The following is a 27,731-nucleotide window of genomic DNA, read 5'->3' on the forward strand; positions in this document are numbered from 1 at the left end:
GGATATGCCCTAAGATGTGGACATATTTTTTCACTTGTCTTGCATCACCCAGGAGCTCGTCCGGTTCTCAGCATGCCCATCCTGCCGTGCACGCGTCGACTTAGCGACGTACAGGGTATTGGGCATCGATGATCTTCACCCAGGCCTTGTACGAGTAGATGCCAGGACTGGCAGGCCTGTCGACTTTACATCAGCTATGGACTTGGGACTCGACGCCTTCGACGATAGAGCCCAGGAGCCTGAGGTGCCTCTTGAGATAGAGTGGAGCTCACATGAGTTCGACGCTTACCAGAGAGTCCTACATGAGAGCCAGGTGACAGCATTTGAGCGCGTGGGTGGTGCTGGCCCTAGTGGCACAGCGGGTGATGGTGCTAGCAGCAGTGCTGCTTCTCATGAGCAGCGTGTCCTTACAGCAGAGGAGCTTACACGAGCAGAGTGGCAGACACGCACCATTGCAGATTATCGATTTTGGGTTTGCAGACAGAGGCGTCTTGCATTAGCACGACGTAGAGAGAGAGAGAGGGCCATAGCAGCTTTTGGGACTCGTGAGCTCCCGAGTACACCGGCACCAGCTCACGATCCTTCCTTTGAGGCAAACCTCCCCGCAGACATTCGACGACCCCCGCAGCCGGCACAGCCTCCTCGACGTGCACAGCAGCCTCGACGCGCACGTCGACCGGCAGTTAGAGATGACGATTTTGATTGGGTTGCTGTTGATAGTGACTAAACTCAGACTAGCTGGGTTAGCTCACTTACATTGTACTTAGAATTTTGGGCAGTGACTAACCTCAGACTAGCTGGGGTAGCTCATTTTCATTCTGATGTACTTATTTGATGTTTATATCATTATGAGTTTTCTCATTATTGAGTATCATTACATTTTAGTTGATGTTCTTGATTTTATTATATTTCTTAACACTTTGGCTATCATATTGTTTGTTGAAAATATCCATTATTGAGTATCATTACATTTTAGTTGATGTTCTTGATTTTATTATATTTCTTAACACTTTGGCTATCATATTGTTTGTTGAAAATCTCCATGCCATCGTACCCAAACATGCTCTGATGGGGACCAAACTTTGCAAGCATGGGGAGGGGACCCACCCCCACATGCTTGCAAAGTTTGGTCCCCATCAGAGCATGTTTGGATTGGCAATTGGCGCCCAGTGCGGGTTTTTCAAGTCTCTTGGTGCTTACGAGGCCATGGAAAATCCGGGCCTTCCCCATACCATCGTACCCAAACATGCTCCGATGGGGACCAAACTTTACAAGCATGTGGGGGCGGGTCCCCCCCACATGCTTGCAAAGTTGGGTCCCCATCAGAGCATGTTTGGATTGGCAATTGGCGCCCAGTGCGGGTTTTTGAAGTCTCTTGGTGCTTAAGAGGCCATGGAAAATCCGGGCCTTTCCCATACCATCGTACCCAAACATGCTCCGATGGGGACCAAACTTTGCAAGCATGTGGAGGTGGGTCCCCCCCACATGCTTGCAAAGTTTGGTCACAATCAGAGCATGTTTGGATTGGCAATTGGCGCCCAGTGAGGGTTTTCAAGTCTCTTGGTGCTTAAGAGGCCATGGAAAATCCGGGCCTTCCCCATACCATCGTACCCAAACATGCTCCGATGGGGACCAAACTTTGCAAGCATGTGGGGGTGGGTCCCCCCCACATGCTTGCAAAGTTTGGTCCCCATCAGAGCATGTTTGGATTGGCAATTGGCGCCCAGTGCGGGTTTTTCAATTCTCTTGGTGCTTAAGAGGCCATGGAAAATCCGGGCCTTCCCCATACCATCGTACCCAAACATGCTCCGATGGGGACCAAACTTTGCAAGCATGTGGGGGTGGGTCCCCCCCACATGCTTGCAAAGTTTGGTCACAATCAGAGCATGTTTGGATTGGCAATTGGCGCCCAGTGCGGGTTTTTCAAGTCTCTTGGTGCTTAAGAGGCCAAAAAAAATCCGGGCCTTCCTCATACCATCGTACCCAAACATGGTCCGATGGGGACCAAACTTTGCAAGCATGTGGGGGTGGGTCCCCCCCACATGCTTGCAAAGTTTGGTCACAATCAGAGCATGTTTGGATTGGCAATGGGCGCCCAGTGCGGGTTTTTCAAGTCTCTTGGTGCTTAAGAGGCCATGCAAAATCCGGGCCTTCCCCATACCATCGTACCCAAACATGCTCCGATGGGGACCAAACTTTGCAAGCATGTGGGGGAAATCCGGGCCTTCCCCATACCATCGTACCCAAACATGCTCCGATGGGGACCAAACTTTGCAAGCATGTGGGGGTGGACCCACCCCCACATGCTTGCAAAGTTTGGTCCCCATCGGAGCATGTTTGGGTACGATGGTATGGGGAAGGCCCGGATTTTGCATGGCCTCTTAAGCACCAAGAGACTTGAAAAACCCGCACTGGGCGCCAATTGCCAATCCAAACATGCTCTGATTGTGACCAAACTTTGCAAGCATGTGGGGGGGACCCACCCCCACATGCTTGCAAAGTTTGGTCCCCATCGGAGCATGTTTGGGTACGATGGTATGGGGAAGGCCCGGATTTTCCCTGTTAGTGTTAGGGGGTAGGGTATGAGCATTACCTTTGGTCCAATATTTTGAGTGCATGCTATCTCATTGAGAGGATTAGTTGTGAATGGGCAATTAGAGTGATACATATGCTGCTGTTCTTCAACGGGGGATCTCAACCTATTTCAAGATCTATAGTGGGAGAAAGTGGTGGTTGGCTTGCAAGGTTGAGGCCTTGGTGAGTCCATTGAGCATCGATGTTCCCGAGAGTCATGACCTTCATGCATAAGTGCAGCTCATAGAACAAAACCACTGGCATCTAGTACTACTTCAAAGTGTATGAAAAAATTTGGCAATTTAAGGACACGGTTGGTTACTAAGGCTGTCTTCAGCTTATCAAAAGCACTCTGACACATAGCAGTCCACTGAAATAGGGTACTCTTTTTGAGAAGGTTAGTCAAAGGGGATATTATTTGAGCATACCTGGGTATAAAGATTCGATACCACCCAGTTAATCCTAAGAATCCTTTGACTTCTTTTACTGTCTTGGGCTCTGGCCAATCTACGACTGCTTGGATTTTTGTGGGGTCAGGAGAAATCTACGACTGCTTGGGCTCTGGCCAATCTACGACTGCTTGGATTTTTGCGGGGTCAGGAGAAATCCCATCTTTAGATACTATAAATCCCAAGTATTCTACAGGGTCAGTAGAGAAAATACACTTACTCTTTTTTGCAAAGAGTTGGTGCTTCCTTAGGATCTCCAGGACCTTACGCACATGATCTTCATGATCTGTTGCATTCTTAGAGTATACTAGGATGTCATCGAAGAAGACAAGAATAAAATCATCCAAGTATTCTCTGAGAATATCCTGCATGAGGCGATTAAACGTTGATGGGGCATTTGTTAATCTGAATGGCAGGATTGTGAATTCATAATGCCCATAGCGAGTATTAAAGGCTGTCTTTGGGATATCTTGTTCCTTGATTCTGATCTGGTAATATCTAGATTTGAGATCTATCTTTGTGAACATTTGGGTTCCACTTAACCGATCCAGAAGTTCATCAATCCTAGGGATAAGATATTTATTTTTGAATGTTAACTGATTTAATCCTCTGTAATCAATACAGAGTCTTAACGTTTCATCTTTCTTTTTCTGAAAGAGAACGGGCACACCCAATGGTGAAACACTGGGTCTTACGAATTCTTGCTCTAACAGTTGTCTTAACTGTTCCTTAAGTTCTATGGCTTCTGGAACTGGCATTTTATATGCACGCTGGGCTATTGGCTGAGCTCCGAGGGTTAGCTCTATCTCATGATCTACTTCATGAGTCGGAGGCATCTCAGTCAGCTCTTATGAGAACACATCAATATACTCACTTAACCACTCTGGTTTCTTAGTCTTGGATTTTTTGTCTACTGGATTGATTTTAACGACATAGACAGCTTGCCTCTTTCTGAGTCCCTTTAGCAATTTAGAAGCTTTGACTAATTGCAGCACCACCGGGGATCTGGAAATTCCAGTTCCTTGAACTTTATTCCCGTGAAGGTCGAGGAAAGAGATGGTTCCCTTGTGACAGTGAATGTTAGCCTGATTCTTATGGAGCCAATCCATTCCAAGGATTCCATCATAGATTCCCAAGGGTAAGACTCTGAATTGGCATTCTGTTACATTCCCATCTAGATTAAACTCAATACGGTCTGTCTCATGGTGTGTGAAAAGAACTTCCCACTAGCCAATTCTACTTGCATAGGTTTCCCTGTTTTCTGATTTAGGACTAACTTAGGCAAACATCCTGGGGAAATAAAAGAATGCGTACTGCTTGAATCAATTAAAAGCTTAAAGTGCTTACCCTTGTACTCTGCTAGAGTCTGAAGGACTGAGAACTGATGATTTTGCCCTTGATGTTCAATGGCGGCATAAATTGTCCTCTTTCTTCCTCCACTTCATTAGCTATTGTGGCGGCTTTGGCTGCTGCTGCTGTCTAGGCTGGAACTCTCTCTCTCTGGCTTCCCCAATTCTGGGAGGGGGTTCTAAAACTTCTTTGCATTAAGGCTGTAGGTTGAGCTGGCATTCTTTTGGGGTTGCCCTGATTTTGGCAAGAGGAACCTTGATTAGATTGATACATATGAAGGAGACGATCTCGGCATTCTAGGACCTTGGCTTCCTTGGCCCATTGACATAAAAGGAGTTGGGCAATCCTTGAGCTAGTGCCCAAAACCTTGAGACAACCAAAACATCGGTTTTCACTCTGAAGCTCTTCCTTCTGCATCCTGGAAAGAGCCGAAGTTCCAGAAAAAGTGCTCCGAGGAAAAGGCCTTCCTTCCATTCTGAAACTTCCCGTCTCCTGGTTCTGATGGACCTTCGTGTCTCTTAGGAGATGGAAGGTTGGAAGTACTCCCCGGGGTTTGGAACCTTTTGAAGGATGAGGGTGCTGGCTTTGGCGGGACCTTGATAGCAAAGGCCTTGGCAAAATCCTTTGCTATCCGCACTACTTCAACCATGGAAACTGGCTTGGCATTCTTTACCAGGGTATCCAAAGGTTCGTTCATTCCTCGAATGAACTTGGCCATCAGCTATTCTTCATCCAGCAGTGGCGAGTATTTGAGGAGGAGAGCGAACGCCTGGTGATATTCCTCCGTGGTTCAGCTCCCCTGGGTTAGCTCCAGGAACTCGTTCATCTTTGTTTCCAAGAAGCCGAGAGGACAGAATCTCTTCTTAAGGTATGCTTTGAGATCATTCCACATCTGGGTGTTGCGATCCAAACGGTTTGTCTCACAGTGCTTTCTCCATGCTGCTCTGGCTGTTTCTACGATCTTTAGCCTGGCAAGAGCCACCTTACTTTTTTCGTTGTATCTAGTGACACATCGAAGTATTCTTCCATGGCTTCGATCCACTTTTCCACAGCCTCGCCTAAGTGTTCCCCTTCACCCTTGAAGGGACATGGCTGAGATCTGTGAAGAGCTTTGCGAACATCAGGGTCAAGCTCATCCTCTTCCGTGAGAGGACCTGGTTGTCGACGATTTGCACGTCTCATGATTTTGCCAAAACGATACATCGTTAAATTTCTATTTGACTTCGTCTCGAGATCCTGAGACTTAAGAAGTTCAAAAATAATTGCTTCAAACAAGGTAATCATTCTTACTAGAGATCTACGACATACGTCCGAGAAAACAGAACTTATTTCTTTAAACTCAATATCTGGTGCTCATAATCATTTAGACAACTGGAAATTTTTGTGAAACATTCTTTATTTACATAAGGTTGTAATATATACATAAAGCAACATGGCTCTAGAAAATCAATTCCTCAATTGCATACGCGTGAAACGGCGATACTACGCTATGGACATGCTGCGATGCAATTGTTTCCTTACCGCTATTGGTGCTACAATCTTATTCCTTGGGATAAAACGGCTAAGAAGCCTGAAAAGATGACAAGTAATCCTAAAATCTCGAGGTGTGTGTTAGCCTTAACAAGACCATGGCTAAAGAGACGTTTTGCCTCAGCACATCTGGCACTGGTTGTGCAAGAGGCATGGATATATTGCCCTGCGAACCACTTATGCTGTCGTCTCTCAGCTGGGTCCGAAAAATATAGCTCCTCAAAATGATTAGCGAGACTCGCCTTGCTCATTCGAGTCGTGGTGGAGGAGAGGATATGCTCAAAAGCAAAAGCAATAATATCCAGATTTTGGGTAAGATCGGGGATACCAGATAAATACGGGACATCCATCTATAAAATCCAATTCATCAATTAAAAGTCTTCATCAATGAAGCTTAACATGAGAATGCACCTTTCTAAGATTTAATTATAAATTCCTGTCAAAATTCATTTTTCATTCTTAAGCTTTCGACAAAGCTCTGATACTAGTTGTGAGACCCCTGCCATCCTCTGGGGCGCTAGCAGAGCGGAAGTAGCAACCTCTTGCGTAGGGCAGAGCTTTCCACTTGGGGCCTCGCACACGAATGTCCAGGCAAGGGACTAGTTGGGCGGTTATTCCGAAATCGAGACCGGAGAAACTTTCCTCGCCTAGAAAGCACGGGTGATTCCGCCTTGAAAATCTTCGAACGAAAAATCTATCTAACGGGTCAAGGTCTTAACTATTCTTTGTATTCTGACCGAACCCGTAGGTCACATGGTCGAATCAAGAAAGGGACTTGCACTTGGTTCATAGAGATCATCACTTTTTTTTCCCTCAAGCGAGGCACAACCGTTGATTCTCTCCCATAGAACAAGAATCTCCTTGGGACTTACTTTAACTATCATAACTTGAACATAATTGAAATTTATTACAGGAATCCACCGATCCAGCCTAACCCCAACCGGCCCATGGGTTAGCCAATCACCCAACCACTGTATTGGTGGGATCCCTCTTTATAAAAATTTGGTTGTGTTTTGTCCCGGGTACCAGGGAGGACAAGGAGAAAAAGAGTTACCAGGTTCCCTAGCCGGCACTCATGTAAAAATACAAAATAGACATACCACTTACACACCCAATATGAAATTGCCTTTTCTCATATTCAACTATCTTCAAGACAGAATTGGAATGAAACCACAATGTTTCTATCATAATCCTCAATATTCTAGTTCCAATGTTTTACAATCAAAATATCATCCGGACTCTCCGTTGAAGACCAGCTAGTCAACCAACGAGATCCAATTTCAAGTTTCAGTTCACTTAGATAATTTATTGCCAATCCATGAAGGTCTCCCTCAACATACGCATGGGGTGTCCTAGCAGGGGTCCGTGCATCGCCTGGTCAGAACCCTCTAGGATCCTCCTTAGGTATTCTAGCACTTCACTCAGGGACCGCTTCCTCGGCCCTCGCCCATCGTACCAGAAGCGCACCATTTCTAACTGTACCAAGGCTGGTCCAGACCTTGGCAGGCTTTGCTCACGAGAGATGTCCTTCGATGACTCCCCGCCAGCTGTTGCAACATAACTCTCCTTAGATTAGACCATAAGCCAAATGCTTCCTCCACCATTCTGGCGTAAGACAGTTCTTTACAAAAAATAGAGTTTCTATGCAAGTAAGAATTTTCCATTGAGTTTGATTTTTATAATCATTTTTTTCAACCCAGTCTTTCTCAATGAAAATCACGAATCTCGTATCTCGGTGATCCACCCATCAATTACAACGAATTTCTAACTTATTTCTCAACGATTTTCGGTCTTAGGGAAAACTTCTCTAAATCAGCCGATTCTCCATTCTTTGTACTGAAGAAATGGGAATGGTCACAAGACTTGGCTTAATTTTTGATTCAAGAGATGGGCACACATCTTGCTGACCCACCTTTCTCACATGGTCATGGTCTAGCACCAAATTACTCGAATTTATTCCTAAAGATAATTCTCCATTTAGTTGATAGATTAACTCTGATTTTTGATCATAAAGGTAAATATCCAAAATTATAAAAATTCATTCTTCCTTGCCTTTTTGTGAATATGCATATATTATTTATTTAAAATATTCACATAGAATTATACTAAAATATTATTTTCTCCATTTAGACCTAGGCATTAACATGCCATAATTATCTACGTAGAATTATGATGAAACTTTCTCTTTTGATACCAAAATTAATTTATGCATTTTCCTAATTAAAGGTACGATGAAAATTTCTCTTTTTGACAAATAAAATTACCCATGTATATACATACCATGAATATACCTATTTTGAAATATGACAAAATTCCTCTTTTAATATTTAAAATGTTTGTGCATAGAATATCGTAAAAATTTCTCTTTTTGCATCTAGATTTTTATGCATAGAATTAAATTCATTTTTAATGGTAAAATTTTTACCATAACTTCTCCGCTTTTTTTGAGAATGCTAAAAAATTTTACTTTTAATATTTACTCATAATTACCTTAAATATGATGGGATTTTCTCTTTTAATGAAAAAATTTATCATGCATAAACCTAAGCATAATTATAAATATAATTATATGTAAGTCTCTTGTTTATTTTTAAAAATATCTAATTATAATTTTCCATATGAAAATAATTACAAGAATGTTAGCATAAACTCTCTTTCAACTTAAAATGAATAAATATGAATTATCTTAACATAAAACAAGCTTAAATGAATTAATCCTCATTTTTATTAGATTAAAAATCATAAAAATGCTTAATCTTCATCTCTAGCTTGTTATAGGTCGAGAGTTTTGGTTAAGAAAATGAGATTAAAACTAAGATCTATCCTTCCAAGAAGGATTCAACCATAAAGGTGAGTATTCTTACAAAAAGAGAGATTTATAATTCAAAAACATTACATTTAAGCACAAGAGATTAATATTAATGCATTTAAACAACGTAAATCAATAAAAGCATGGTTTTAAGAAGAAACCATGGATTAAAATGCTTCCCAAGCATTTGAGAGGTTGGGAAGAAGATTAACATTCAAAAAGAGAGAAAAACACTATTGTTTTAGGCTTACTCTTGATTTTTGGCTTAATTCTTTAGGAAGATGTGAAGGCCTCAAGAAGAAGCTTGGCCACCAAGTAGAAGAGGGTAATCTCCAAGAGAAAAAGAGGATTAGTGAAGCTCCAAAGCTTCACAATAGAGAGACAAAGTAGAGAGATAATAAGATCACACTAAATTATAAATTATACTGACATGTAAATACACTAAGATGAAAATATAAAGGAATGGGGGTCTATTTATAGGTGAGGGAGACTACCAACCAAGTCCAACTGGGATGTAGAGGCTTCCAGCTAATAAATCTCATTTTTAACTAATAAATCTCATTCTTTAAACTAATAAATCCCAGTACTAGTCAACTCTTCATCTTATGTGAGAATTTACTCATTTTTGGTGGATTTTCTTTTATTCTTTGCATTTTTGTTATTCCAACACTTAGATTACTCCTATTGGTCCTTTAGAACACTAAATGGACCTTAATAAAAAATTTCTAAAATTATGTACTCCCTAGGCTAAGGTGTCCAATACACATATTCAATTAATTTCGAATGCACATTGGAAAACTCTTTTTGAACTTCTGTTTCAAGGAAATTCATCTTAAGAAAAAAGAGAAACTTTGTATCCAAAAATATCTCAAAACTGTATTATCTCTCTCTAGAGTAAAAACAAAGAAAAACAATGTTTTCTTGCATTCTGAAATAGGGGATGATTACAGGGGACTGAGAGGAGAATTTATACACCTTTTAGGGGCTAAGGAGGAACCTTACAGGCACTTTTTGGTCAGTTTGATGAGTCTTTGACTCCGGTAGTTGGATCGCTTATGATGATATTTTTGATGATGTTTACAAAACTCTTTTGAGTAGTTGTAGGGTAGTCTGGTACTCCAATTTCTTGGTCCATACGTATCTCTAAAGAAATAGGTTTCTAGGAATAGGCCTCACTCATGCTCGATTTCTAGGATTGCTTTTGCTGTTTTGGGGTTTCAAGGATTGTGAAAAGAGTGTAGAGATTTCTCTTGAGAAGGTGCTCTTGATCCGGCATCGTTAGAGACACTCTCCTCAAGCATGGGATTGAGTCCAAAAATCCTACCTGACCTCCACTATTAAGTCTTAATCCTCTTGCTGCACCTTAATATTGATAGTTTAAGTGAATCTTCTTAAGATTAACATTGTCATGCTATTAATCTCCTTTCTTGATTAAGAAACTATCTAAACTATCCTTAATCACCAAGTGATGTAATATTTATCACTAATTATCTTAATTAATCCTGAAACAAACTTACTCTCTATATATCCAACAAATTTGCTTGCTCACCCACCTGTTTTTTCCTTTGTGCAACCTTTCCATTTTTCTTTGTAAGAAAATTAGCAGAACTGCAAAAAGGATGAAAGATTAAACACTTACTTCAATTCTTGCACTCCAATATCTTGATGTAGGTTGATTTGCACTTAGCACGCTTTCTTGATCAAGATTTTGCAATTATCACTTTAAGATTTTTACTTTGCACAATTTCTTAATCAAGATTTACAACCAGCACTCCAAGATTTCCACTATGCAAGATCCCTCACTTAAACAAGAAATCTCTCAAGATTTTTAAGAAAATGTTGGTTCTAGGGTTTGTTATAATACTATGCAAAAATTAGGGTTTATAAAGTGATAAAATCAAGGTTTAATAAAAGATTATGGTTAAAAAACTATAATCAAGAAACAGTACAGATTAGGATTTTTAAAAATTATAATTAGTATGTATCCAAAAATGATTTAGCATTAATTCTATTACTAATCTACAATCCATAAAGATAAAAACAAAATCTGAAAATATATGTAAAAACTAATTTTTAAATGATTAATCCCTAAGCAAGGATCTAAGCAAAGCTCTGATACCAATGTAAGAAAGGGATCTAGGCAAACACTCATTAGCATCATGGAGTACACACAAGTCCCACACTCATCATAGGGAATAGCACCTAGACATGGAAAGTCTTCCATGAATTAGCCATGGAAGCTTGGGCCATAAGCTCCAATAAAAGTAACAATGTATAATATGTCAAGAAGGTAATGAGGTGGTACGAAAGCTGCCTAATAAATGACTTATATACTCACTTACTCTAAAGATATGTCCACACTAGCCCATGCCCAAGATCTATGTTTAAAATCCCCATGTGTATGTGCTAGTGGAAAATAGCTGTGTTACAAACATTGGGTCAGCCACATGATCAAGTAAGTACTCTTCTTATCGGCAATCCAATCTTTGTAGATCTCTGAAATAGAAGAAAGAGTACATGTCCACATATGGAAAGGAGCATCAGCACCACCACACTATCTTTTCCAGGCATATATGAGATCTCAAAATCATAGCTTTGAAGAGTCTCCAACCGCCTTCTTTTCTTGGGGAGATAGATTGGGTCGAGACATAAAGTCATTGAGCAATCACTTCTCACCCTTGAAATAACTCCCACAAATGTAGTGGTCACTTCATAATTGCATGTATATCTCTTGCTCGTAAACATGCAAAGTCCTCTCTTTGTGGTGAGCTTTCTACTCTCATATGCAATCACACCATGCTCTTGGTACAAAAAAACCCCAATACTGCTACCATATGCATCCACCCTTATGGTAAAATCTAGGGAAAAATCAAGGCGGCATACCAAGATAGGGGTGAAGTGAGGATCTCCTTGAGCTCTTGGAAGCTCTTCTCTGTTATAGTATCCCAAAAGAAAGCCTCTTTCTTTATCCTATCGGTAAAAAGAGTGGAAATGGATGCATAATGCTTAAGGACCGTCATATAAAAGGAAGAAAGCCCCAAGAATCCTCTCAATTGTGTAGTGTTAGTTGGAGTAGGCCATTCTTTAACGCGTTACACTTTATTGGGATTCAATTTAATGCCTTCATAACTCATAGTGTGTAGTGTTAGTTGGAGTAGGCCATTCTTTGACGCGTTACACTTTATTGGGATTCAATTTAATGCCTTCATAACTCATAGTGTGTCCCAAATACTTAACGTCACACTCCACAAAATAGTATTTACCCTCTTTGGTATATAATTTATGCTCCCTCACATGCAAAACATGTAAAGAAAGGGTTGAATAATCTTATTCATAAGTGCTTGCGGGTACATTTCCAAAAGGCACAACTATAAAATGGAAAAGCCCTCTGTTGGTGTGAAAAGCCATCTTGAACTTATCCCCATCCTTCGTTCTTATTGGGTGATACCCAGATTCTCAAGGGAGGGGGAGGGGTCACTCATAAATATGTAAGTATAGCATGTGGGTTTAACAAAAAGGGTTTTTTAAATCCCTTTTTAACACATTTTTTACATACAGAAGGGTACCATTTAAAGGGGGTATTTATAGAGTGAATAGAAAAAGGGTGTGTTTTATTCATAAAAATTTTACAGATAAGGGGTTTTTAAATTAGGCCTTGAACGCACATAATATAGAGAGTTTACATATAGTGAACCCCCCGAGCCAAGATTTGAGATCTATTCTTAGCTCCTTTGACCTCATTAAGTAGATCATCAATCCTAGGTCTCCCTATAGCTTATCAAGTGGATCATCAATCCTAGGTATGGGGTAGCGGTTTTTGATGGTTATCTTGTTAAGATATCTATAAACTGATGCACATCCTATATGTACCATCCTTCTTCTTGACTAATATCATGGGAATGTAAATGGAGATTGAGTTGGTTGCACAAATCCTATGTCCATAAGCTCTTGCACTTGCTTGGCAACCTCTCCTCTCTTAAACTTAGAGATTCTATAGGGTGGCTTGTTTGACCAGTTGAGCATTTTCTTGAGTTCAACCGCATGGTTAACATCCCTCTTTGGTGCCAAACACTTTGGAATTAGTTGAAATACATCCTTATACTCCTCCAAAAATTGAGCGATCTCTTTGTCAAGGATTCATCCACTTTTATTTTCAACATTCTTTATGAGTTACAACGCATATATGGAGCTCAAATTCTTCATTTCCATCTTCAATTACTTGGGAGGGATAGCTTTGAGAAACCAATGCCATTGAGAGTCACAAGTTGTCCACTATGTATAAACCTGATATACATGTGACCAAGGTCCAATCAAATCTCACCCAAATTAGTGCTCACCTAATCACATCCCAATATGAAACCAATAGGCCCCAAGATTGGCTTGCAAAGAGTATTTGGATGCGAGGAACATGGTAGTAGGCCCTTCTACATAGAAGCAACAACTTCATTCTCCCCATTTGCCACTTGAACTCTCAAATTATGCATGCATGTAAAAGCTCTATGGGTTGTAATCTTAGATTTTGGATAGATTTAGAGTTGATAAAGCTATGTGTGCTCCCTAAATCCACTAAAATATGAGCCATTCTTCCATTGATAGTGCCTTGAAGTCTCAAAGTAGTGGCTCCCTTACACTCCACAAGCAAATCATGTGATATAGCATGTACATGGGTTGATTTGCCACCTAGATCAAATGAAAATTCATGGTTATCCATAGAAGGAGAATTTTCCACCACCTTCTCATGGCAATCCACATAAGCATCCTCCACCACCTTCTCATGGCAATCCACATAAGCATCCTCCACCACATCATCATTTTCAGCTATGTCATCCTCATCCATAATAATCATGCTCACATTGACCTTATTACCCGCACATAAGCATCCTCCACCACATCATCATTTTCATCTATGTCATCCTCATCCATAATAATCATGCTCACATTGACCTTATTATTCCACTTTTTCCCACAAGTAAAGCATAACCCCTTACTCCTCAATTATTGAATCTTTGGAATGCCTTCCCTTGTATAGATAGGCTTTTTGACATTGGAGAAGGGCTTCTTTGGGCGATTAATTTGAGCATGAGAGTTACCAATCGTTGGTTGTCTAGACCCATGCACTGTTGGAAACTTGAGTATGAAAGAGGATTGTGTGGGAAAAGAACTCTTCCCATTGTTCCATCTGGTACTGAATGGATTTTTGGCGACATGACATTGGATCTCTCCTCTTTGACTTTTGGAAGCGGTGGTGATTGAGTATATAGGTGACTCGGGATAGATCCCCTAATAGTGGTGCCACTTATTAACAAGTTTGGGTACTTACCTTACCTTAGCTTGTATGCAATTGGGACTTGCCCAATTAGCTAGCTCATGGTGGGGCTTCACCTCCATCTGTTGTTGAAACCTGCTTGTAGTAGCTACTACTTGTCAAGTGGCTCTCCCATGGATTATAGATAGTGCATGCTATGAAGAAAATGGCTTGTATGGTCACCGAACGCTCCAAACCACACACTAGCGATGCCTAGACTTGCAAGAAGCAAGAGATACCCAAGTCTAGAGGAAGGCATTGCCTTTCCAAACCCTAGCAATAACATGGCCACACACACTCACAAAGGATTGTAAGCGAGATAGAGCTCTCTTCCTTTAGTAGCTTACACATAGTGGGAACTTGGGTGTGGCTATCGTCATCAGACGGCCACCCACTTGCTCGAGGTGTAGTTTTCATTGGGAATCTCAACATCACCGTCCCTAGGATTGCATGTCAAAGGCACAATAAGTTTGGCCTCCACCTCTTTACAATTGCATTACTACCTTCGGCGGGGGGGGGGGGGGGGGGGACACCACAGAGGTAGTTGGTCCTCCATGTCTCCTATATGAGGAGGATGGCCATGGCATTGTCCTTCAGCTTTCACAGGTTATGATCACAATCCTCAGCTTTGGTGCCCCCTGACCCCTTGACCCCCCCCCCTTAGCACTATATCACACACGTCGTCAACGAAGTGAAGCGAAGGGATCAAGGGTAGGGAGCCCTCAGCACACAAATCAAGGCCAGATCTGCCGTTCGATTTAGCGGCTCCGGGTTTACAAATTTGTAAACCCGACCCAATTAAAATATTTGGCCGTTTGGAAAAGGCTTCCGGGTCATTGGAAAAATTTCTCGGTCATTGGTGTAGGGGCATAATTCCGGCCATTTGAGGAGCATAGATTTTGGCCATTTTTTTGGCCGTCCATGATAGTCTGGCCATCTACGAGCATTTTTCTGGCGTGGCCAGGTTTACAAATGTATATGGCCGGGTTTATAATAAAATTGGCCCGGGTTTACAAAAAAATTCTAACCGACTGGCCAGATTCTAGCCATTTTTTGGCCGCCAACGATAGTCCAACCGTCGGCGAGCTTTTTTCCCGGCATGGCCAGGTTTACAAAAATGTGGGGCCCCCATTTAGCTTGGGGACTTAGAAAAATTTCAAAGTCCTAAGGGCGGCACAAAAATGTTGGGGGGGGAGGAGGGCGCGAGGTTTTGAACCTGAGTCACGACATTGAAATCCTACAGCTTTACCATTACGTCAAAGTCTCCACTGTGGAGAAACTACCAAAAGCAAATATATATAGTGTGTCTTTTCTTGAGCCTTAAAAAAAATGGCAGCCGTCCATTGGATGGCCCAAATTCAACCCGCTTCGCAGAAACGACTACCACTGTTGATCCCTTCACTTTACTTTGACGGTCAACGCGTGCTACTTAGTGCTGAGGTTGACCCCCCCTCACTCACTAGAGGTGGGAGATTATTAGCAACATTGCAGCTTGGCATATTTGGTGAGCTCATTTTGCAGTGAGGATATTGAGTGTACTCTCACGCCTCCAACAAAGCCCATTTGGACATACATTATCCACACCCTATGTGGACATTGGGGGAGGAGACTCCGATCACATGATTCTAAATGAACTTAGAGTGATGGCTCATTCCTTACCACCAATAGGGATGGTCATAGCACTTGGCATTATAGGCTCCGCCCTCCCACCTGCGCGCCGTCTTCTTAACAACCCAAGATGTAGTCTTCCTCTGATATTGTGGGTAGCCATGAAGGGAGAACCCACTTCTCTTTTTTGGAGCATTTTTTTCCTCTATGGAGGGAGAGTTCTATATCTTGAGAGAATTGTAGGCTCCCACTAGTGGACGTTTGCTTTTGGACCTTTATCTAGAAAAAAAAACTTTTAAAATGGAAAAAAAAAGAATGAATGGTCCAAATCAATTTATCCACCCAAAATGTAGTCTCCCTTTGATAGGGGTAGCCACGAAGGGAGCACCACCCTCTCTTTTTTGAGCATTTTTTCCTCTACTAAGGAAGGGTTCTACCTCTACAGAGAATTGTAGTCTCTCACGGGTGGATGTTTGGATCTTTATCTAGGATTAAAATGTAAAAAATGCCATAAATGAACGGTCCAAATCAATTTATGGTGCTGACCACCCAAAATCAACCCACTCCCTACTTAGCAGGACTAAAGTGAAGGCTCACACAACCTAATTTTAATCAATGTTCCATACATCACCTCAAAAAAAAACGCTTATTGATGTTCATATAGTTCATTATCATTTTTTATGAGTTCCTTTGAATAATTGATTTTTTCCCTTTTTCACCAAAAAAAAGAAAGAAATGAAAAAAAGAAACCAACAAACGCCATGCCATGGCTACGAATCAGAATGATAATGAGCACTTATTTATTTAAGTGAAACGAAATCAAGCACGCTGGTCCATGAACATTTAGATACCCGGACAACACAAAAAAAGAAGAGTTCAAAAAATAAAACTACGTGCACTAAAGGTCGTGATGGTTGGTTGATTCTGCGACAGCAATGCCAACGCTAACTCTGTGGATAGAATATTATAGAGACTAAGCACGATGATCGGCTTCTCCTATCAACGTTCTTGGAGATAACAGTAAAGTGCCACTCGCGCATGGCGGCCGGATCGTTGCCACGGCTTTCATACGCCCAACTTTTCTCTTTTCAGGTGGCCTACAGCAATCACGCGGACAGCCGAGGGTATGCCAACCAGGGGGCGTTTGGCTTGCTCGGACTTGCTACGAGCCTCGCCAAAAAGGCAAGTAAAATTAAGAGCATTTTACTACCCTGCAATTATATACGGAGAGAAATACTTGCATCACAGCAGTCGTGTGCAGAAGGGTGAATGGAAGAGAGCTATCCTTGAGTTCGACTTTGTGATGGAGACGATTTTCCTACAGGACAAGGACCGGATTGTCGTTGTAAGCTTGCTAGATCACAGATGTACATAAATGTGCTCACGTTTGCCTTCGTACTCTCTAGCTGCTGGCTACGGCTGACGTTGATTTACTTAATGACGGCTGACGATGGTGCAGTCCGCAACTTTTCCAAGTTACAGAAGAACTGTCGGTGGAGGTGGCACGGAGGACGACACTCTTCTCTCTATTCGATTCGAGTAAGTGGCGAGAAACTATAGTGCAAATGTACAGTAATATGCAGTCGAGGGACGTCCATTACCTCAAGCAAGTGTGACGACGTTGCAGCATCGCTCAAGCAATTATGTCTTTGACAGGGGGGAGCAATGGGAAATTATGGCTCAAAATGTAGAGGAGAAGAGGACGATCGCGCATCTACTAGAGGTGAATCACCGTTACTAAACATAATACGCTTCTCAGAAATCTAGGCGTATAATATTGATTGCGCAAGGCTGTGAATGGCAGAGTGTTGGTAATAACCTGTCAGCAGAAGAGGCTTCAGAACTCGGCAAGAGAAACGGTGTTAGTGGGATGGTATGCTACTCTCTCTCTCTCTCTCTCTCTTTCTCTCTCTTTGCAGACTGTAGCCTCTTGCTTCGATTTAACATTGATCTGTGCAACAAAAGGACAAGTATATCATGAAGTACGGTTTACTTCTTCGAAAAGCGAAAACAGCCTATAAAAAGGATGAACGGTTCGTCATTGTGGTGCCTGGGAAACTTTTACTGTTCATGGTATGATCTAAACTCTGCCTACACCGTCCCATTTTGGAGTTTTTCTCGCTCTAGTTTCGGACCTGCAGCTTTGCATGGCGGTTCTATTTGATGTCACTCAGAGCGCGGATATCGTCGGAAAGCATGTTCGCTATGTTACGACGCTAGTGAACGCAAGAGTGCAGGTATTCGTCCGGATATGCTAATTTATATTGAAAATGCTCGGATTATGCGATATATATTTGGCTCCCGTGATAGCAGATGTCTCGCAGCCGCACGGAGTTCGAGGTCATGGTGCCTAACACCAAAGATATAGCTTTCAGCAGTCCCGCCTCCATGGTATAATTACAAGCCGCGACCTCAACCTTCCACTCAATCAAACTAGTGAAAATTAAGCTCATGAAGTGAAGTAACCAATATAGATTTCAAATGAGGCGCAGGAGGGGTTAATCACATCGTGGGTTAAGATCATCGAAGCTTCAGGCAATGGAGAGACGAGAATATATTCCGATGACTCTGACTACCACGACGACGTCGTCGTCAACACGAGTAGAGTAGTAGGACAGAGACGTCGTTCCCAGCTGAGATCAAGAAGAGCTGCAGAGGGCGACAGCAGCAGGCCGAGATCAGACGAATACGATGATCAGGAGGATTCCAGGCGAGAAGGCGGGGACATGAGATCAAGAATTGTGGGCGACGATCGTCGACGGCGAGCCCCAGAGAACGCAAGAAAGGATGAAGGGCGCCCGGGTCGTCCGAGACAAGAAGACGATAATTGTCAGCTGCGATCACGTGACTTTCATGATGACAACTATGGGGTTCCCAGGAGGCGAGACGACGACCGATCGAATCCTCCCCATATAGATATTGACAGCCGTTGCCCTCCAGGACGTGCCGGCCACCTCACAGCTGCAGATAATTATTCTTCCCACTTTGATCATCGAAACGTCGAAGACCAAGTCGACTATATTGCAGCATCTAATAAGAGCCCCCTGCATGCCAAAAATGCCCAACCTATGAATAGTGATGGTGTTTGGGACCCGCCGAGGTCGAACAATTATAATAGATACACTGCAGTGCAGTTGCAGCCAAATCGAGATGGAGAGCCCCAAGAGTACCAAGAACATATGCATGATGCGGCCCGTCACAGTAGCGAGTTGCTTGCAGGTGATAGATACACGGTAGATCAATATGGATATCATGAGGGTGGAGCGCCTGGCGGCCATTATAACAAAGAAAAAGTCCCCCATGATCAAGCAAGCAAGCCTCAAATTACCACAGGAGGCTTCATGATGAACGATATTCAGGAAGATAATTGGGCACAAAAGAAGTTCAAAAATGTAAATATGAGGAGAAGATCCGTACCCTTGCAATGTTTGGATAGTGCGTTAGATGAGATGACGACTTCAATTGGCAACATGGCCTTTGGAGGTGGTCAACAAGCCGGATTTGGGTCCAACGTGGATGAGACATCGTCATCACATGCCCTGAATAGCTGCAGAGCACTAACTCTGCAACCAGTACTTGATCAACCTGCACTAGTTGAACTAGAGGCCGAGAGCTCCTCCTCCACGGCCGCTTCCAAGGGAAATAATTTTGCTTCGACAGGTCAGTACCAAAAGGCATATGATGTGGAACCCAACAATAATATAGCAGCAGCTACAAGCAAAGATGGTAGCTGCTATCCCTCATCCGCGCATGCAGTCAAGTCTACAATAGGCGCAGTGGATTGGGGTGGTGGTCGGTTCATTCTTCAAATTGATACCCACAAAAGGTCCCCAGCTAGTGCATTAACAAGAAGCGACACTAAGGCATTTGGTGCAATCATGGGGGCATCCAGTCAACCACAGTTTGCTGCTGCAAATAGAATGCCCTTAGGAGGAAATATAAAATCTCACCTCCTTAATCTATCTCCTAATTTGGAGGATTCAGAAACCAGGCCTTTTCTTGGAAATTCGTCGAATAATATAGCTGCTCTCAATGCGACAAACGCAGTAGCTGGTGAAAGTCCTACGACACAATATGTGAGTATTTGAATTCTGTGATTACCAGAAGACAGCTTGCATGCATCTTTAGCTCATCAACTTAAGGAGTCTACATTGGAGAAAAAATAAACAATCTTCCATTAGAAAACATTAACTAAATAATTATGGCTTCAATATTATATTCTTCTCTTCTTTAACTATCCTACTAATGGTTTACTTCTTAAGATCTTTCGATAGTTGTCCAACGTCCAACCGCGATCCCTAGACCTAAGTCCTACCAAGGGAGAAGCATACTATCATAGACAAGATGACGTGCAGCATCCAACACCATCAACACAACAATATGACCAAAGGTTTGCACCACCTTCCAACAAGATCGATTATGGAACGGTATGATCTCTCTCTCTCTCACTCTCTCTCACTCAGATGTCCCTAAAGTACACATCAAACGTCTCAGCATTTGTAGCAATATATTCCTCGATTGTATGCGAGATTCTTTGTAGCTATATCCGGCACTTGGTTGAATTCCATCCTTCGTTTTGGCAATTCGTTTCCGTTCAACATTGGCACCTCCATGTAGATTTTGGTGAGACGATTGCAGGTTGTTAACTAATGCCAATTTTGACCGTTTTCATGGTCTTTTTGAACAGCCTCCATTATCGCATCATCAGATATGATGTATCCATAACTAAACTACCTCATTAAGGCGCTAGTCAGTTAGGTTTAAGTGTTTCATCGACCTGATCAGATATCCAGAATGATTTCAAAGGAGTCATGTTTATAACTTGAGATGAGGGTGTACAATGTAACCAAAACAAGGATTTCAAAGAAGTCTCTAAGCTCTTGGGATCAATCATTAATAAGCAAACCAAGGGAGAAGGTTTATTTTGTGATTTTTGTTTGGAGATTTTTTGAATTGGTGTACACATGTTTTGATTAGCATTTATTATTTGTGTAAGTCTAAATTAGTAATTATTGTTTATAATAAAAGTCACTCATCAAGCAATGCCAGGGTGGAGATTTGTTTTCTGGTGTTTTGTTTTTGAAGATTTTGGATTCAAGTGTAAATATGTTTTTTATTAGAATTTTTATTTAAGTGTAGCTATTATTTATAATAAAAACACAAAATAGTGGCAAAGTGGCAAGACACCCTTTCACAAAGGGATGTTTGCAACTTGTTTAAGAAGGAGAAAAAGTTAGAGGTCGTCATATATTATGCCAATGATATGGTTCCACAATGATGGACCATAGTGCATCTTTCATTCATTCATTCATTAAGGGGACAAGGAGACTTATGAATATTTTCAACTAAGGGTAAATGGGTGAAAGCATGAATAGGTGGCTCAATAGCTGGTGTCCATGGACACCCAGGTATAGAGCTATTTGGCACTTCGTACTGGTAATTCAAAGGGTGCCTCAATCTTAAAAAAAGACTTTAAAGAAACATTTTGAAAAAAGTGAAGCCAACTGAAAAAAGTGGAGCCAACTGAAACGTCTTCAACTCCACTCCTCTAAAAAAAGACTTTAAAGAAACATTTTTAAAAAAGTGAAGCCAACTGAAAAAAGTGGAGCCAACTGAAACGTCTTCACAACTCCACTCCTCTGAGAGTAGTGGTCTCGTGAGATACTCTCTCTCTCTCTCTCTCTCTCAGAGGTGAAGGAGATGTCAAGTTTTGGACAGAGCAGTTTCTCCAAACAAGAAAGACATCGTTCGACGACATTAGGGGAACTTTGGACTCAACTTTGGACTCAACTTTGGACCCTATAAGAAGTGCCAACTAAGCTTAGAGAGAGATAATCCAAAAAGCCTAAAAAATAAGATGAAATTGATTTTGGCATATTTTCTCTTGGCATTTTCTTGAGATATAGAAGACATATTTCTATTCTTAAATATACATAAAAATGATAGAATATTGTCAGTTCTCGAAGTCTTCAATCTATTCATGTACTATATGTACTACGTGAACAATGAATTGGTCAATTCTCCAAGTTTAATGGCTTATATCTCGAAATCTCTACGTACAAGCCGAAATCTTGAAATTTGAACCAAGGATTATCCAAAAATAGTTCGAGTTCTCTCCCTGCAAGAAATTTCACCTCAAATTTCAAAGGTTTTCGACTTCCCTCCCTGCAAGAAACTTTACCTCAAATTTCGAAGTTATTACATATCAAAGTTTGCAGGTATTGGTACCTTTAAAATCTTGTAAATTAGTTGGACTCTTTACTTCTTTTTACTATTTTGGCACCTTTCTTTTTCCATTCAGATTTTTCTACTAATCAAGAGCAAGAAGGAACACAGAGAGAGTCAAGAGGATGGCAGAGGGATCAAGAACAAGAAGGAATACAGAGAAAAGAAACATTTACAACCTGCACATCGAGCTTGAACATGAATATGAACCTCTAAGTAAGAGAAATAAAACTAATACTTTGTGTACTGCTTCTAAAAAAATGTTGAGGATACAAGGGAATAAAAACATAGATTTATGGATTGATGGGAGGTTATATCCAAAAGAACCTTTTACAAACTCCACACCCCCATTTAGGAATACATCTCTACTTAACTTTGTTGGAGATGGCTATAATGGGCTCCTAGGATACACACATCATTTGGAAGCAACAAGCAATGTTCTTAAACTAGAAAGAGATTTGTTTGAGAAGGAGAACATTCATTTGAAGAAAACCATGGAGCATTGTGTGCAAAAGTCATTAAGCAATAAGGAAACCATTTTAGGGCTTGAAAAACAAATGTCTGATTTAAGACATAAGAAAACCTCATTAGGTCTCCATAGACGACAAAAAAAACTAAGGGATATTGAGCAAATGAAGTTAGGAGGTGGTGGAATCAAGAAGAGAATACATGCAATCAAGTAAGCTCCTTTCTATTAACTGGTTTATTGTTTCTATTGTGATATTTTATGAATAGCAATCATTATTGCATATGTTCATGTATATCAATTTTTGCATTTTAATATGATATCAGATCATTATTGCACCTTGATAAAGAATCAACGACAGAACCTTCTAGCGCACATTTATGTCTTCTTTTAGATCGCCAGTATGCAGAAGCATTGATGAACGAGAAGAAATATAAGAAGGTCTCAGAAAAGCAAATACATGACTTTTTCAAAGATAATCAACTCAATCCACAGGACATCCAGCCTCCAGGCAATACTTGATGAGGTTGGTATATCACACAGAGGGTACTCAGCCATTTATAAGACTTTGCAGGAAAAGATGAAGGATTCTAGTATGAAAGGATCATTATTGCCAAATCCTTCTTTGGTTAAAAAAATGCGTAAACAAGTAAACGAAGAGGTACTGCAAGCACTAGGAACCCCATTTCATATTGAAGACACCTATGCTGCACCAACAGGAGATGTGGTCTACAATAGATACAATAATATTTTCTACGACTTGGAGGTCTTATAATCATACGCTGTTCAGTTGTTTGAAGTTACTCCTAAAGAATGTGATGGTGTCCTCAAATTTGTGCTAAAGCTTGATGAGTGTTAAATTGTGAAGGAGAGAAAGTTAGAAACGGTTACCATCACACTAATGAACAGGGCACTTGATACATCTATTCTCAAAGATGATCCAAGATGGTTGTGTTCAATCTGAAAATAATATATTATCGTTGGGATCGTTTGAGGTAAAATTTATTAGACTCGGATATGTTTGTGAAAAAAGAATTACATATAAAGAACACTAATGGGTGTTGCATTCCTATGTTTCTTATGTATTGCAGGTAGAATCAAAGAATTTTGATGTTCTGCATTGGGTCTTTCATAAGACATTGATACCCGAGATCATCAGCGAGAGCGAGCAGAGAAATGGCAAAATCTTGGATGTGGAAGGCATGGGACAATATAAGGTGGAGTGGCATATGGCGAGTGATCTTAAAACTCTAAAATGTATGCACAATGTATCAAAGGGTGCCAATTCAAAAAGTCCCTGCTTATATTGCATGTGCAGTACTACAAAGGTGTTTGATAAGAGGTATTGGAAAAAGGCACCGGATAGGCACTTGAAAGACCCAAACTTCAAGCCAATTCTCGATATTCCATTGTCAAGTGTCCACATTTGTACAATGCATGCTCTTTGCAGAATCATTGAAAAACTCTTGTTTTTATACATATGTTTTTCATGGACTCTAAAGCCCAATACAGCAAAGGTTACATCCATCAAAGCCCTAGAGAAAGTTCTATCAGACATTGGTTTGCATGGTGGACATGCAAAAATTGAACAAGATGAAAAAAGGTCTAAGGATGGGAAGAATGTACCTAAGAAACCTTCCATTGGGGGTGTTAAAGCAAGAAGGTTTCTATTTGAACCAACACCAGAAGGTCGTAGAAGAAGACGATCAGTGCAGATCGTAAAATACAACAGATGGAAGTGCGTTCACAGTGCAGTAGTAGACCATGCAGACAATGGTCAAGCAAGAACACAGAAAGCCAAGGTGTGGAAATCTCTAGACACTATGTTTAAGTTCTGTGTGACAAGAAAGTGTGGACGAAGGAGGACTATGAGATATTTCAAACAGTGCTAGATGAGTTCAAGAGATCAATGATTGATGCACGAACGGATCAGCACATCACCCACTATATGGTATTAGATTGATTATGCATTGAACTAGTTTTTATACTGTATATTAAAAAATATACTATTTAATGTATTCTTTTATTCTCTTGAAGCATATTATATACCATCATACCCCTTGGTTTGCAAAGAAGTATGGTAGTTTATCAATATGGTCAACCCAAGGAATGGAGAAAACACATTATCAAGCATGCTCTCGGTATTTCAATCATACAAGACATGGTGGAGGAGCAGAAAAAGCTAACAGTTTAGAGGAATTACATCAGTGGACATATAGGAAGCTTGTACACAAAGCCAAAAAGAAGCAGCAGTTCAAAGCATCCCAAATTAATCAAGCAGTAAAACTTGTGAAGAAAGAAAGAAAACAAGATATATGGAGGAGATCAAATACAAGTATTAAGCATGCAGAATGGCGAGTAACAAAACAAAGAAATGGAAAGATTTGGATATCCATAGATCCGTGATTAACATTTCAAATTCAGAAATGATCATATGCAAAACTGTCATGACATTACACGAGAGAATATTATTACAAGAGAAAGGAATATACTACTACTCCTTAACTTGCTCACTAACATCCTCGGGTGCATGAAGCCTTGCCCTTTTTGAAGATGGCTCTGCAACATCCTATAACTGGCAAACTGGAGGAACCCTCGGTTTTGTGAATCTCAGAAGCTCTCTTTTGCGATAATCACTTAGCATATTGGGATCCTTAATCCCACACGCCAATCCATAAGCAGTATAGGCTAAGTAATATTTACTCCTTAGTGCATAGACTCCAGGGCCCTGCCCAAAGATTCGCAATGCTAACTGCTTCTCCAAAAGCATGACTTTGTCTGCATTCCACCTGATGGGATATTCCCCAAGGTATCTAGATAATGTCTTGATTGCAAATAAAGAAAATTCTGCGTTGTCTTTCGAGAATTTCTTGTGGAATATAATGAATTGTGAAAACTTCAATCCGTTTATGTACTCTCCCAGTGCTGAGTCTATTCCGAGTCCTCCCACGCGTTTGCATGCTCCGCGACTGAGAAACCCATCCTCAAACACAACCAGTTGCAAAATAATATTGTCGATGAGCTAACACAACAAATAGAATAAGCTACTCAGCACGATAAAAAGTAATTAACAAGTAAACACACCTTCTGATTTTTGTCATTAACAAGTAAATCATTTGTCCATATATTGATTGTTGAGTTAGTGTCTTGGACTGTCGATGAGGACGCCCCTTCCCTTCCCATGTGTGAAATATTAAGTCTTTGCTAAATAGCCTGAAATTCCCCTTCAGTTGGGAAGGCTGGATTCATAGCTTTTTGCATCCTTGTACATCATGGATAATGTGTCAGCAGCAGAATGGAACTCACTGTCCTTGACATTTGTATCCAACAAGAGATACTTATCCAAATCTGGATCCACAAAATTTTCATCTTCCTCAAGATTCTATGCAATGATGGCCAGACAGTAGTCTTCCCTTATGTCAAAGACAGCTTGAATATCTGTAATTAACAAATATTCTTTGTCACCAATAGGAAATGTGGGGAGTAGTGGGGTTGGAATGTCCCCTGCTTCCTCTATTATAGAGGGCTGCTCGTCACCTGTAACCACTAAGGTGTCTTCTCTTCTAAGCGCATCAATATCCAACTGCTCACTTAAGTCCCTCTCCGCAGCAGCCAAGTTTATCTCCTCCGCAATCTCTTGAACTTTATCTTCTTCTCTTGGAGGTTCCTCTGGCTTCTCCTCAATTTTTTCATTTGCAACTTCTTCATCCTCAAGCAGCACATGCAAGTAGCAGATAAATCCACAGTGGTAAGCAACGAGACAACACTTGCGATAAATCCATAGTGTCGTCTCATTGCTTACCACTATGGATTTATCTGCTACCTGCATGTGCTACTTGAGGATGAAGAAATTACAAATGAAAAAATTACAGGTAGCAGATAAATCCATAGTGATAAACATAAGACACACAGTAAGTGCCCCATAGTGTCGTGTATGTTATCTATTACTTATTTCCATGCCCTAATTTATGAAATGAAACACTATGTGCAAGAAATCACTAGAGTGCACTGAGGGTATGACGATTAGGTCTGATGTGCCTCTATCGCGTTGTAGTGATTTGGACCTATTTTATTGTCATAGGTGTTGTTAGGTGTATTGTTCTTGTGTTATTTTGTCAAATGAAAACGAAGAAAGTTAAGATCACAGAAGTGACAGAGGCTAGTCATACACGTGACAGAAGGCTCAACGCAAGGCTCAATGCACAAAGGATTGGTGACCAAAGCCAGGGATGCAGGCTCCAAGAATTGCGGTTAAAGAAATCGGCTATTTGGGAAATGCATGTCGAATGTGAGAGCTTTGAGTTATTTTGTCCCCTCGTTTCACGTTAGACTTCCGGTGCGAGGCACCATGTAATTTTTCCCTTTCGATGCGGAGAGATTGATGTTTTATCCAATGTTTTAAGGGAGGTCAACGATAGAATTATCATAACAGTTCTAAGGTTTGCTACGTCCTTTTCATCATCGTGATTGTAAAGTGGGTTGCTTGTCCAAAGTAACTAATATAATGTAGTTTTCTTGTGTAGCTTGGTTATATCAAATCTTCCATTCAATGTTCAAAATCGTGTATATATTGTAGATTCCCTTCTTTCCTCGGTTCTCACTGCACAACATACTTCATTGGTTGATGTATATCTGTGGTTTAGTTCGATAAATTTTGATGTAGCTCAAATAATTCCAATGGCATACAATGAAGAGTAAGTGACATGCAATCTCATTTATAGTCTTAGTATTGTGACCTATATTTACTATATATTTTTGATGTTACTTCTGATACTCCTAATTGCATGTTTTAGTTCACACTGGAGTTTGATCCTTTACGATATGGAATCCAAGACTTGTTACTTGGCCAATTCAGGTGAAGAATTCCATGGCACCGTGAGACAGTAAGTCCATACATTCATTATTTATATATCTTAATGAGTTTTGGAGAGAGAGAGAGAGAGAGAGAGAGAGAGAGAGAGAGAGAAGGAGAAGTAGTTAGAGAACTTTCAGTATTGACAACGGTATTGTTTCATGCAGATCGGTTAGAAAGCTAATAACTGCTCTCGAGGCCATAATCCAAGACACACTACTAGAACACACAAGGACTGTGAGATGCAGAGTCTTGCAGCCAACAGGATGGCCATAGTTGCGATTGGAGGGTGTGCTACAACGCAAAGTTGCTGCTACACTTAGTTCTCTCACTACCCGCAGAAAATGTAGGCATGCTCCTTTTTTTGAATGATATCTTACTTTCCTTCCTCATTCTTTGACGACACATGTCTATTTTTTTGCCTTGTCTATCACTTCTACCTCTCCTACCCTATCCTCATCAAGCTCAAGCAAGGTATGTCTACTGTTTTCCTTCATTTTTTATGCAAATAAGCTTTCTATTAAAGCTTTCTTGTGAGTATTTCCCTTCTCTTTCTTCTCTTT

General features: G+C 40.9%; 1 protein-coding gene across 1 annotated transcript; it reads left to right on the forward strand.

Moving 5' to 3' along the window:
* The first annotated feature begins 16,663 nt into the window (after nt 1-16,663).
* On the forward strand, nt 16,664-20,058 carry LOC147626177 (uncharacterized). Its single transcript, XM_086816233.1, has 10 exons — nt 16,664-16,749; nt 16,874-16,970; nt 17,085-17,164; nt 17,282-17,348; nt 17,430-17,498; nt 17,591-17,698; nt 17,800-17,862; nt 17,939-18,016; nt 18,118-19,701; nt 19,900-20,058. The coding sequence occupies exons 1-10, from the start codon at nt 16,664-16,666 to the stop codon at nt 20,056-20,058; spliced, it is 2,391 nt and encodes a 796-aa protein (XP_086672359.1).
* Nucleotides 20,059-27,731: the final 7,673 nt, after the last annotated feature.

The sequence above is a fragment of the Cibotium barometz genome, chromosome 22, assembly GCF_041138505.1.
Source record: "Cibotium barometz isolate CiBa-2024 chromosome 22, ASM4113850v1, whole genome shotgun sequence".
NCBI lineage: Eukaryota > Viridiplantae > Streptophyta > Polypodiopsida > Cyatheales > Cibotiaceae > Cibotium > Cibotium barometz.